General features: G+C 40.9%; 1 protein-coding gene and 1 long non-coding RNA gene across 2 annotated transcripts in view; one reads left to right on the top strand and one right to left on the bottom strand.

The window, feature by feature from the left end:
* Window positions 1-1463: 1463 nt before the first annotated feature.
* LOC122112224 lies at window positions 1464-3802 on the top strand. The gene is made up of 2 exons (XR_006148123.1): window positions 1464-1988; window positions 2169-3802. It is a non-coding gene; the product is annotated as an uncharacterized LOC122112224 (long non-coding RNA).
* The window catches only part of Mturn (maturin, neural progenitor differentiation regulator homolog), a 29611-nt gene continuing 18397 nt past the window's right edge, over window positions 3114-14327 (bottom strand). Inside the window, exon 3 of the mRNA XM_042685081.1 lies at window positions 3114-4090. Within this exon, the coding sequence (XP_042541015.1) occupies window positions 3980-4090 (111 nt within the window). The 3' untranslated portion in view covers window positions 3114-3979. The remainder of the gene's footprint in view (window positions 4091-14327) is intronic.

The raw sequence follows: 14327 nt of genomic DNA, 5'->3' as shown, positions 1-14327 counted from the left end.
GGTTCCTAAAACGAGCTGCAGGGATACTCTTGGATCACACCTCCCCCGGGACTATACTTTGTGCTCTTCGATGGAAACAATATGTAGAGATGTCTGTTGTGCTAGAGAATAGTTTCTGTCTGTACCGAAACAATAATGGAGATCACTACTAGAAGAGTAGATTTAACTTATGTACGCTGAAAACCTAATTCTGGTACCAGAAGGCAAGAAGAACATTCCTATATAACAGATTTTTTTTTGTGCTTTGTTCATGCAAAAACAAAATGTGCTATGTGCTGCTGTGGGCCTGGAACACACAAATAGACATTCCAGTGTAACCAAATGCCTGGTAGTGCCAGGCACTGTTGAGGGCTTCATCCTCCTCCCTTGCTTTGTGATTTACTCTGATTTTCCTGAAGTCTGCCCAACGTGATCATCAGGCAGGGGAAAGAATCCAAGCAGCCATCGGAAAAATGTTTCCATGATTCACTCAGATGCAGGATCAAGGTTTTGTAATATTATCACAGGTAAGATTTCAGATCTGACCAACAAGCAACCAGCCGTCTCCCTATTCATCCTGTCTCTATTTTTTTCTATTTCTATTTCTGTGTATTTCTCTCTCTCCCTCCCCTTCTTCTCCCATCTAACTTCTAGCTTCTCTCCCTCCCTGACCCCTTCTCTCTCATACACACACTCACACTCAGACTCATTTGCTTACTTACTGTACGTTCACACTTTCTCCTAATATAGTGGCAAAAAAAGTACTCATCTTTCACTCTCTTCTAGCTACTATTCAGTTAATCTCAGAGCTCCAGAGCCACGAGTGTTAGAGCCAAAAGAGAAGCTCTGTCCTCCAAAGTCAAAGCATGTGCAGCCGAGACAAACACATCTTTACCCCCTTCTTTATCCACTCCTTAAAGGAATAAAATTCTACCAGCCACATCAGATCAGAAGGTTCTGGGGAATTGGAAACTCAGAGGCCAACAAGTTCTAAGGTAGCCTCAATAGCTGCCATTATAAGGGCAGAATCTTTGGCGCTATTAGAATGTCTTTCCTTCTTTGTGTCTCTTAAGTTTCCTTGATTGTTAATCATATGTACACACATTTTTAAAGGCAGGCAGGAGACAAACTGGAAGGGCCAGTATTCCTATTTCAGAAACTAGTTAGCTGGCTTCCCAACATCACACAATCAATGCCATAGTTAAGAACAGAACCTGTGCTGGGAGCTCGTGGCTCATGCCTGTAATACTCCCTACTCAAGAAGTTGAGATCTGAGAATAGTAGTTTGAAGCCAGCCCGGGCAGGAAAAGTATGTGAGACTCTTATCTCCAACAACCATCCCCAAACGGGATGGTAGTGCTGTGGCTCACAGTGGTAAAGCACTAAGCCTTGAGCATAAAAGCTCAGGGACAGCATCCAGCGTCCTGAGTTCAAGCCCCAGGACTGATAAAAACAAAATGAACAAACCCCAAAAGAGTGTCTCTCCTAGTGTCTCTCTAAGCAAAACTCCTTCCATAACTGTATTGCCTCCTGGCATGTGTGAGTGTAGGTCTAGGAAAGGTCACAAACTTGGTCTCACTCTAGAACCCTTTCAAGGTTCTCTAACTTCATTACCTGCCTGTCCACACAGCCCCAGAAGAATGCCCAATGTGTGAGTGTGAGTATGTGTGCATGTGTGTGTATTAGAGTGCTGGCAGGGAAAGAATCATCAGAGAGAGAAAAAAGAGGTCTGAGAAGAAACAATCCAATCTGTGAATGCCTTTGTGATTTTAACATGGAAAAATATTGACAGTGCCATTTTCTTCCCCTCCTCCTGGAACAGAACAAAAGCCAGAATTCTCACCAGCCCACTTGATGGCTAAATCTGGCTCCAAATTTTGATAGAGTATTAGCATGAAAATATTGCAGTATATTTGGTCAAAGTCTAAATACCTTCTTGATAAATAATGCTCATTCCATTTCCAAACATAGGTAAATTTAGATTCTAAGCCTCTAGATATAAATTTCTAGTTTTTGGGTGGGGGGGAGGGTAGGGAGGAGGGTAGTTGTGGAGGTGGGAGGGAAGGGATGGGAGGGGAAAAACAAAGGAGGCGGCAACAATGCTTGATAAGAAATGCACTCATTACCTGGCTCATGTAACTGTAACCTCTCTGTACAGTATTTTCACAATAAAAAAAAAAAAATTCTAGTTTGCCTTGGAGTGAAGGAAGCTACTCAGCAGTCTTCATTAAGATTGCTGAGGTCATTCTTGACCGCCTATTACGTTAAAATAGAGATCACTGACTCTGGGTGAGAGCTACAGAATATAGAGCCCCGCCTCTTGCCAGTAAGCAGAGCCAGTAGGAACACAGGCAGGGATACAAAGGGCAGGATCTCCTTACTGAAATGGATAAAAGTGTAAGTTCGGTTTTGCTAAATAGGCTACTCAAAGGAAATTCATATTATTTGAATTTAACCTTTAGTATGTTTTCTCAGGAACAGAAACAAAGTGTGAGTTCCAAAGCATAGATGGAAATCACCCAGTTATTCCACTTCATGACTTAAAACTACAGTATACTTTTTGACCGTAAGCTGGCCAACACTTCAGGGCATCATTGAATTAAACAGAAAATGCTAAGACAATCAGATTTCCACTGACATGCCTAGAAGATACACAACTCCCATGGGTTCAGTGGCCTTTGCTACAGCTTTTGGCTTTTTGTTTCATTTTGAATTTAAAATGTCTATGGCCTAAACCTTCCCAACTTAGCTCAGAGAAATCAAGTGCTATAGAAGAAGAATTCTGCATCCTAAGTTACTAGAACCAGAGAGGCAGAGGATTCACAAAAATGTTTCAAATCATCCTATCTTAGCATTACAGAGGATGTCTAAATGATTGTTCACTAAATGATTACAGCAATGGGTTGTCCATATATCTTTTTCATTACAATACCCTCTTTTAAACAATCTACCCTATGATAAAGCTTCCTACTTTCATGCACTTTTAAGTATTCACTGTCATCTGGTACATTAATGTACTTGGTTATAATTTAAATAAACGACATAGGGAACTTTTTCTTGACTTAAGAATAAAAGATTAAGAAAGTAAAGGATTTCATGATAATTTTTACATTTTTTTTATTCTGCTTTTTAAAAATTTATCTATGGCTTCAAAGTTTAAGTAGCACTTACTTGGATTCTGGGTGTTTTCATGATTTCCTAAGTTGCCATCTTATTATGAAGGTAAATGTGTCATTTTATATGTGAGACATTTTATAAACAGCTTTTAAAAAAATCAGTAAATTATATCTGTCATCCCTTTTGTTCTACACTATTAGATTTTTTTTTAAGTGGCTTTGTAATTGTCAGGTTAAAAAACCCAGCTGACCATGCAAGTAACAATTTACACCTAACCAGGAACCAGCTGCTACATACCCAAGTAGCTCGGTAATGGAGAAGCTCTTCCAAGGTTCCTTGGCCTCTTACCATCTTAATCCAAAGTGAAGCGATTATCCTTTCTGCTTTTGCATGTGAATTTGCACTTGAGCAGTTTAACAGTTAGTTATTAAAACTCATGCTTTATAAGCAAAATCTTTCACTGACGAATATTTAAAAAGAATATAAAAACCGTAGGTCGAGTATCTCCTTGCCATGCTTTTCCTCAGCAAAGTCACTTGTAAGAGCTCAAAACAAATCCTTAACACGTTCAGAGTTCTCTTCATTCCAATCACTGAATATTAATCCTCCAACATAAACTCAAGAGAGAAACAGGCAGCCACAGAATGGACTCTAAATTGAAAGTGGCAAAGCCTACCAAGACAATTCCATAGACACTTCTCTGAAGCCAAACCTAAATCCAAGTGATGACACAGCTCATTACAGAGATTGTGTGATCATTACAAAGCTGGGAACTAGATGTCCTGTTTCCAAGTGCTAATGCAGAAGGCTACACCCGGAGCACGTGACTCACTTAGGGTACCATGAGGCTCACTATCCTTTTCCAGAAGGTGCCCTTGAGGAGTTATTGCTGACTAACACCCATTTGGGGGTGGTCTGCCTCTGGCTCTTCCTCTTCCACATCTGCACTGTATTCTTCAAATGCATCATCATCTGCATCTGGAAGTCCCAGCAACTACAGGAAGAGAACAAGAGGCAGGAAGACAATTAAACATCGCATCTGAATTCAATGGCAACTCAGCTAAGATTCCCAAGATATCTAACTAGTATTGTTTTTAACTAACTTAGCCCCCCATGAACTAGTGCCCAAAGAGCTCAGTTTTAATAGGAAGCTAAGAGTCTCTATATTTATGGAAGGTTTCAACACACAAAAAAACATCTGCAGAGATGTTTAATATCTCTACATCCAGGATATAAATGGTAGTATATGATGAAGAAGGTTGATGTCTCATCAAGATGCCAAATATAGACCTCTGTCTTCTCCCCTAAAAGCTCTATATATGTATCCCCAAAAAGGAAATAATATGGCTTCTTACCCAGCTTGAATTACTTTTCTTTCTCTTCTCTTACTGTCCTGGCTAGGAATTCCAATATAATACTGAATAAGAAAGGGGAGAGTAGACACCCTTGTCTCTTTCTGACTTTAGAGAAAATGTTTTTCATTTTCTGCATTTAGTGCAATGTGTATTACATTGCCATGTAGTCCTTCTATTTCCAGTTAGGCTTTTTATCATGAAGGGACACTGAATTTTGTCAAAGGCTATTCTGCATTTATGGAGGTAATCATGCATGTGTATTTGGTCCTTAATTGTAAGTTTATGTGCTGTATAAGATGTAGTGATTTGTATATGTTAAACAATCCTAGCACCCCTGAAGTGAAACTAATCTGATCACATTGTTTTAATGCATAGTGAATTTCATAAATACTTTATTGAAAATTTTTGTATCTATGTTCAGCAAGAAACATGTCTATACTTTTGTCCTTACCATGTTTTAGTATCAGGGTAATAATTGCTTCAAAAAAGACTTCCTTATCATGGTTCAAAACTAGCCCAAGCAGGAAAGTCTATGAGATTCTTATCTCCAATTAAGCACAAAAAAAAAAAAAAAACAGAATTGGAGCCATGACTCAAGTGGTAGAACACTAGCCTCACAAAAGCTCAGGGAAAGCAACTGAGCCTTGCGGTCTAAACCCCAGGACCAGCACACACACACACACACACACAACTTCCTTTTTCATTCTGCAGAATATATGAGGGAAAGGAAATAGATGAGGAAATATAAGAGGAAAAGCCTGAAAATCAGGCAATCAATCCATCTGGTCTAGGCTATTCCTTGTTGGGATCCTTTCTGGTGGTACTGGGGTATAACCTCAGACTCGCTATCCATAGGCACTCTACCACTTCAGCCATGCCTCTGTACCTTCTATTCTCAACATGTTTTAGGTAAAACCTTGCCCAAGATAGCCCAAATGGAGGCAATCCTATTTACATTTCTTGCCATTGCTCGGTTGATAGACGTGCTGTCATGCCCAGACTCTTTTCTGTTGAGATGAGTCTTGTAAACTTTTTTACTAGAATGGCATGAAACTGCAATGCTCTGGATCTCATGTAGCTACAATAATGGGTACGTACTGGTGTACCCAGATACTAGCTGAGGAGGGGGGCTCTCATAAACCTTTTGCATAGGCTGGCCTTGAACCATGCCTCCCACATAGTTAGCATTACAGTTAACAATGATGTCATGAATAACAGCGGTGCAGCTGAGGCATGAATATACCTATTTGTCTTCCTTGTCTACTATTGGGTCTTCTTCAACCTAAACCATAGCTTAGCATGTCTCATTGGAGGGGACCTAGCATACCAACTGTAAACCATTACCACTTGCTTCCCCCACCCCTCCTCTTTCTAGCCCCTTACCTAAACTTTATGTATGACATCAACGCAGATAGTTAGAGCGTCTGCCTTGGGCAGGAAGTATTTTGACCATTCTTTTCGGCGCAGCTCACCTCTTGCACTTTCAGAGTAGGTAAAGCTATTTTCTGGACTTCTTGGGCACCTTAATAAAGGGCTTTAAGGTGTGCTGATAAGTTATAGGAAAAGACACTGGAACTGGAGTCTGGATGCCAAGGCTCTAGTTAACTGGGCCTTAATTCTACCAAGCCATAAGTCTGCCTCAGTTAGCTTCAGAAGAAGAATCTGTAAATCAGGAACCAAGACAATTATCTACCTCACATGGCAGGGTATCTCCAGAGCTCTGAGAAGGTAAAATTACTACGTTGCTCAGTAGTCTAGCCACAGGAAATGCATCTCGTTAAACTCTATTGCTTCACATACTTGAAGTTCAGTCTGTGAAAGAGTCTTCCACTTCAGTCTGCTTCCAACCACTTCTATGCCTCTCTTCTGCTGTATGGTTGGCTACTGGTTCTCCCTTGCTGTGAGTTAGCAAGAAGCAGCAAACTTTTTTCTTCCAGCTTCTTGACCTGATTCCTAGGCTTGCATTCAAAATCCACTGAACCAAATAACTTTTTATAATTCAGATTTATCAGTAATGGATAATATTATCAACTTACTGTTAGGCACTGTCTTAAGCAAGTTAATTTGTTTTGTCCTAATAATAACCCTATGGGTTCAGTGTTATTATTATTATTCCTTTGCAGGTAAGACCTAAAGAAGTTGAGTGGATTTTCTAGAAGGGGCAAAGTAAGATTTAAACCCCAGTGATCTGTTGTAGATATCAGCTGTATCCATCAGGCTACCTTGAACTTGCCTACTTAGTGCTGACCAGCTAGAGGTTTCAATGCTACTGCAGAATACATGCTTCTTCTTGGAATGAGCAGTGCTAAATTCTATATGTACCTGCATACAATCTGGATGTAAATATAGAATAGAAAATACCAGACTAACACTGTCTAAAATTCCAGAAGAAGGTTGTGGTAGACAATTCTAAATTTAACTTCTGGATCCAAATCTTCCCCAGTGAAGAGGGACTAAAGCGTGGTGAGGATCTTGGAGTCTTTGCTCTATTTCTTATTTGGAAAAGGAACTGGGCCAGTAAAAGATGGTGTGCCAGGTACCGTTAAATGCGTCTCAACAGTTAAAACTCAAGCATTCCTATTTCAGCAATTGGGATGCAGTGGTGGAGAAAAAATAAGTTGGGAGAAAGATCTCCGATCACAAAGCATCCCTTGGGAAAATCCATCCATGAAGAGCTGTATTAGGAGGAGAACTACAAATGCTTGAGAATTAAAGTTCTTCAAACACTGAGCAACAGTTACCTGTGGTCTAACACCCTCTTTCAAACACTCTCAGACAATGATGTGAACTACTTGAAGTCTAGTCTACACAGTGGGCTGGTATGTTTATACTGGTGGAGGAGGTATATGTGGGCTAGAGAGTACCTTCAAGAAGCTAGTGAATATATTAGTTACCATGTAGTTTCAAAGGTCCCTGCATACTTTTTCAAGAAACTCCCTGAAGCAATATTTCTCACACTTTTACTGTGTGTGTTAGTTACCTAGTAATTTACCTAGAATGTAGATCCTAACTCAGTGAGTTTCAGGTGGGACTTGCCTCTTTATTTCCAACCATTTCCCATGTAATGGGACATTCCTATTCGAAGAACCTGACTCAGAACCTGAAGCATCTGGGGGAATAAAGATTATTTGTTTTAATGATCCACAGTGCTGCCAGTATCAAGAAACCCATACTAGAATCCTGATCAATTGGTCCATCTGATTAGGTGGCAACACCATGAGGAAAATGAATGGATATGAGTAGTAGATGCTCTATCATTCTTTTAGGGGCTATTGCACTTTGTAAAAAGGACAAGGTTCATAATCCCAGTGGATAGAAAAATTATAAAATACAGAACCCAAAGGAAAATTATAAAATTAAAATGAATAACACTGGATGGAATGTATTCAAAGTCACACTTGTAATATTTTTCTTGACCTTTTGTGAACCTCTCAAACAGTTTCACACAGCTTCTGTGGCCAGACCACAGAAATGAAACTGTGACTACAGTAGTAGAGACCTAGCCCTGAGCAAAAATAGCAAAGGAATAGTGCCCAGGTCATGAGTTCAAGTCCCAATATGTGTGCGTGCACACACACACACACACACACACACACACAAAGATATTAAATATTGAAGAAAAGTTGAATAGCATGGTCAGCATGATTGAGAATCACTACCATTGCGTATTTTCTAGTTCCATCATGTGAGAGCCAGCACCACCAGTAACTGACAGTCACTTAAATGAGAAAAATGCAGGACCAGAGCAGTAGTGCCTGCTAATGGATGGAAGCAATGGCCTGTGTGGTATTGTCATTTGCATCCAAGTCCTACTGGGATAGAATGTCCCAGTGGCAAGAGAAAAATAAGGAAGAAAGCAGACCTCCCTGGGTGATCTTCACTAGTGAAAGAGGTGCTTGGAAGACAGTGGAATGGAGTCTCTGAAGAGGGAGGATGGCCATATACCGCCAATGAACCAGTCATATGCTAGAAACAGAGACCAACTCTGGCAGAGTGGCTGAATTCTGACAGTTCTTTGTGTACTCAATCTGACTCAGAAACTTCCCACGAATCCACAGGACGGTGAATCAGATCATTCCCCATCTGTAAAGACAGGACTACTGAGGGAGAGCAACTTGCAAGGGTACAACTCCCTCTTCTGGGGCATTTCTAAGGACTCTGAGGGGAAGCCATCAAAAATGTGCTCTACCTGAAAAACCTACAATGGAATTTCTATGATCCCATTGCCTGGCACTCTTATATTCCTAGAACTTCTATTGCACTTTAAATCATGTCATTTTTAAACACAGTTTTAAAATAATACAGTCTTCCCCCATACCTTCTAAGTTTTCTATCATGTGGCCATCATAGAAAACCTAGAAGAAATGTGAAAAAAATAAAATAAAAGATATCCATAATCCTGAAGCTCTTTGATAGAATGCCTTCTGGGGGAATAGGGCCACCCAGTATCTTCTTTGTGACCCTAATATCTAATAGGTTAAGCTATATGGATTGGCTCCTCAGTGAGCATTTGTTGCTTCGTCAAAAATCAATGTTGTTTTAGCTTCCCATACCTTAAAGAAATTTCTTCTCCTAGCTTCTGATTAACACATGTTGAAATCTCCCTGCAAATTGTTTTCTTTCTCCACCAAAAATCTAAAAAATTGAAGGCTCTGCTCACTTCTCAAATCATATTTTTGCCTGACATCTTTACCCTATCCACATCAATAGTGACACTGATTTAATGCTTTCAACACGAAGTCCTCAACCAAAAGTGGGTTATTTAATCTTCACAGTAAACCTAAGGTAATGATCATTTGCCTCCTAAGTTCACAAAGGAATAAACTGAGAAAGAGAGGTAAAGAAATATGCCTAAGGTCATCACATAGCCAGCAAGGGACAAAACTTAGCATTTGAACCCCAACAGCCTGCCAAGAGAGTTTGAGTTCTTCACCACCGTAAGATCTTGATTCCATATTAAATATTTCCTGTTCATAAACATCCTCTCAGACATATTTCCTCATGGAACCTGCATGGTGGAATAACCTGAGAAGGAACAGGATTTGTTTGCTTCTACTGCCCAACACTTCACAGAATGCCTGAAGCAAAATGCCTGCTCTGTCTTGTACCCTAGGGTTTCCCTCTGTTAGGTGGCTGTCTATCCTTCTAGTAGCTTCCTGACAACAATAACTGGGTCATGCTATGTACTTCTGGGTGCTATGTATGGGGTACTATGTACTGCTTTTCAGCCTCAGAATACGCCCCTGTCAATAATTTGATGCATTTTTAAAAATGAGTCAAGTAGAAAAAAATAAGATACTGAGAAAGAAAAGGATTATTTTTTTTTTAAAAAACTATAACTTCTCTTTTAAAATCCAATGACAGATTTCCTAGGGGTAAGAACTCGATGACATTAATTGTTTTGGAGGAGGGAAAAATAGAGAAAGGGTTAAAAGTACACAGCTCTGGAAGTATGCATGCTCACAGGCAGAACACTTGGTTGGTTTGGTCTGAGCCTTGGTCATGCAGTGGTATGTTACTGAGAAAGACCAAAAGGTAACTGTTCTGGACATGACTGTGAGCACTTATCTTCAGGAAGGTAAACTAGATGGGTCTCACTGAGGCCCATCTAAATCCTAGTTCTGGCACTTGCTGGCTATGCAACCTGAAGCCCCAGTGGGCAGCATAAAGCTACCAACACACAAGTCCTCATCTCTCTAAAGGAGAATACACTGACTGGGCAGGGAATGTTCATGGGCTGATGCTAAAAGCCACGTATCCCAAATCTAGGCTGTGGCTGTCCTAAGTCTAAGCAAACACATTCCTTCCCTGGGTGACCTCTGGAAAGAGCAGCTGCTGGTACACACTGATCAATGAGTATCATAAACCTGTAGCACTGGAGTGAGAACTTCTTCAACAAGTACTTTCAATGACCACAACAGCAGCTGAATCTCTCCTGTGTATGGTTTCTAAACTCAAACAGCACCACTGGGAAGACATGCCTTGTGCAGTGGGAATGAAAAGGGAACAAGTCTCCCTACTAATCTACCTCTAAGGCCCCATGGAAGGAAGGGGTTGTGACACTTGCTCTTATTCAATGAGGGAATATCCTTCAGGGAAAACCCAAACGCCCTCAGATACTTGGCCCTAAGGTAACTCTGGGAAAGGGTCTCCCTCGTGACTGTCCTGAAGGGAAGGCCAAGCAGAGAGCATCCAGTATGTAAGACTTTCTGCCTTTGTTTCTCCCCTACCATCCCTTCCCTCCTACCTCCACAACTAAGGCAACAATGCTTGATAAGAAATGCACTCATTACCTTGCCCATGTAACTGTAACCCCTCTGTACAGTATTTTCACAATAAAAACTTACTAAAAAAAAAGACTTTCTGCAAGAGGGAGCACTGCATCTGCTCAAGTCCTCAGCCCCTTAAGAGCAGTATCCCAGTCCACAAATTAAGATTGTTCCATTTTATTAATAAAACCAGCATCATGGAATCAAATCTGTCTCCATTAACACATACAGCTTTATCTACGAAAAAAATACACAATCTGTCCAACTCCTTGTAGCTATGCTTTTGATGGTTTGGGGACCATTTTTTTTGTCTCTGCTTTACATGTAACTGCTTAGTTATCCAAATTCCAAATTTAGAGCCAGGTGCTAGTGGCTCACCTCTGTAATCCTAGCTATTCAGGAAACTAAGATCTAATGCACCTGGTTCAAAACCAATCCAGGCAAGAAAGTCCTTAAGACTCTTATATCCAATTAACTGGAAAAATTGAAAGTAGAGCTGTGGTTCAAGTGGTAGAATGCCACTTGAGCAAAAAAGCTAAGGGACAGTGCTCAGGCCCTGAGTTCTAGCCCCAGTACCAGCACCAAAAAAAGATTCAGTATAGAAAATCAGCCAAAAGGATTCTGGCTGGAGTTTACTTTCTCCCAGGCATGTCAATTCTACATGCTTTGTTTGCCAGCAGGAAAACTGAGGTACAGACTAAGAAATGTATATTTAGAAGAAACTAGAAGCAAAGGGAATGCTTGTTAGCATTTTATTTATGTATTTATTTATTGCCGGTCCTGGGGTTTGAATTCAGGGCCTGGGTGTTGTGCTTGAGACTCTGTGCTTAAGGCTAGTGCTTTAGCACTTGAGCCATGGTACCACTTCTGGCTTTTCTGAGTAGTTTATCGGAGGTAAGAGTCTCATGAACTTTCCTGCCCGAGCTGGCTTTGAACCGAAATCCTCAGATCTCAGCATCCTGAGTTGCTAGTATTACAGGCATAGCCACCATCATCTGGCTCAGATAATTTTTTTTTTGAATTAAGATTTGGAGGCTGAGTATACTAGTCCATACTGGTAATTCCAGAAATTTGGGAGGCAGAGATTTGGCAAATCCTGGTTCAAGATCAGCTCAGGCACACAAAAGTTAACACAATCCCACCTCAACCAATGAAAAAGCTATCATCCCAGCTACTGGGGCAGGATAAATGGAAGGTTTGTGATCCAGGCTGGCCCAAGTATAACGAGATAATATTTGAAAAATAAAGCAAAAGGTCTTGCTGCTGGGGGTTCACAACTGGAATCCTAGCTACTCAGGAGGCTGAGATCTGAGGATTGTGGTTCGAAACCAGCCCACAAAGGAAAGTCAGTGACACTCTTATCTATAATAAACTACTCAGAAAAAGCCAGAAGTGGTGTTGTGGTCCATGTGGAAGAGGACTAGTCTTGAGGGGAAAAAAAAAAATCTGAGCACGCAGGTCTTAAGTTCAAGCCTCAGGACCAGTACACACACACACACACACACACACACACACACACACACACACACACACACACACACACACACACACACACACACACACACACACACACACACACACACACACACACACACACACACACACACACACACACACACACACACACACACACACACACACACACACACACACCTGGGGGCATTCAACCAAGTGGTTGAGAACCTATCTATCTTAGCACAAGGCCCTGAGTTCAGAGACCTAGTACTTGGGGAGGGAGGAGGTAGAGATCAATTTTGCATTTCTAATGGACATTTCAAACATCAACCTGTTTAAAGCTAAGCTCTGACAGAATCACCCCCAAACCTTTCTTCTTAAAGTCTTCTCCAGATATTAGTTCCTCCATTGCTCAGACAATAGATCAGGCACTATCTTCTCTCATTTTCTCACATTCCACTTCCAGTCCACAAGCAAGTCTAGTTACAGTTAGCTCAATTGTTAAAGTATTTCCAGAACCTAAGACCCAGTCCCCACCCCAACTGGGCTGACTCCCATTTCAACAGCTTGGAGGACAGTACCAGCTACTGAATTGGCCACACTTTTAGCCCTACTAGCTTCATCTCTCTGGGCCTGGGCACTGTTCCTGCACTCTACAGCTCAAGGCAGGGGCCCTACCGCTTGAGACACAGCAGCACTTCCAGTTTTCTGGCTTTTCTGAATAGTTTATCAGCAATAAGAGTCTCACGGACTTCCTGTCTGGGCTGGCTTTGAACTGTTATTCTCAGATCTCAGCTTCCTGAGTAGCTAGGATTACAGGCATGAGCCACCAGCGCCAGGCTCAGAAGGAGTCTTTTAAATTGCAAAATCAGACCTTCTAGCTTTGATTTCATCAATCACTCTCCATTACTTCTGAGGTAAAGCCACATCCTCCTCCAACTGTAAGGACCCTAGTCTCTGGGCTCCTCTCTCAAGGGTTCAGGTCTCTTCCCCTTCAGCCATATTGGGGCCTCTCTCTCATGGACCTGTATCCATTCTCACCTCAGAGGCCTTCAGTTCTCTACACTACTCTCCTCCCAGATTTCCCCATGTTTCATTCCTGACTTCAAGGTTTTATTCCAGAGAAATCTTCCCTGATTCCTTAATCAAAGCTTACCCACTGTGCATTTCTTTCTTTCCTTCTTGGTACTTGTCACCAACACAGTATACATTGTACTTGTTTGTGTAAAAGCAAGTTCTCTGATATCTCAGAGGTTCACCTATTTGGTTGGTAGGACGTGGACAGGAAAGGGTGCCACAAGCATAGTGGGTACTAACAGGCTTACTGAGGGACAGTGATTTCAATCACATGCCAATTTTGAATAAGGCAAACTAGGTTAGAAAATTAGCAAACAAAAATGAAGTGGTTGGATGAATGATACAAAGCAGACATTGTGATAAAAGCCACTGGAATTCCATTTCTTATAATGGCTAATTCTTTCACTGAGAACAACTACAATGTGAGAGAAATTGCAGTATGTTAAATACCAGAAATGCTTTCTTAAACATACTGAAAAATTAGTACCTGGAGAGATAAGCCTAACACAAAAAGCTGCTTCATCCTGAGAGTTTTTGCTAATTTAGAGGAAAGAACTAAGAGCTCTATCACACTTTCAGTCTGAGTCAAGGAGACCAAAGGAAAAGCCTAGAGTCCTCCAAAGAAACACACTAAACTGCATTCAATTTAAGCTGGGATTCCCCAAAGATCCACACTCCTAGGACAAGGATAAACTACAATAGACCAAATGTGTAGTATGGCTTGTCCTCTCCTGAATTATTTGAAAGACAACACACCTCCAATTGTTGAAAGTGGTTTCAAGTTGGTAGTACATTCAAGATCTGGCAGGCTAACAGTAGTCCTCTCCAGATAAAGATACTGGTGTCATAGGCTGAAATTGATCAAAACTTTCAAATATACTATCCCACAACCGGAGATAACACAACACACAAAGAAAAACAAGATAGAAGACTGAGACCCAATAGAATAATAAAACAGCAAACAGACTTCCAAATCTCAAGATATCTAAAATCAGATATAGGTTGTTACTACGCAAAGAAGCTTGAAAATGTCAGTGGAGAAGCATTAATAATAGCTTAAGCCAGGCACCAGTTA

This window comes from Dipodomys spectabilis, unplaced genomic scaffold, assembly GCF_019054845.1.
Source record: "Dipodomys spectabilis isolate Male_0828 unplaced genomic scaffold, ASM1905484v1 ptg000092l, whole genome shotgun sequence".
Lineage (NCBI taxonomy): Eukaryota > Metazoa > Chordata > Mammalia > Rodentia > Heteromyidae > Dipodomys > Dipodomys spectabilis.
This window is presented reverse-complemented; position numbering and strand designations above follow the sequence as displayed.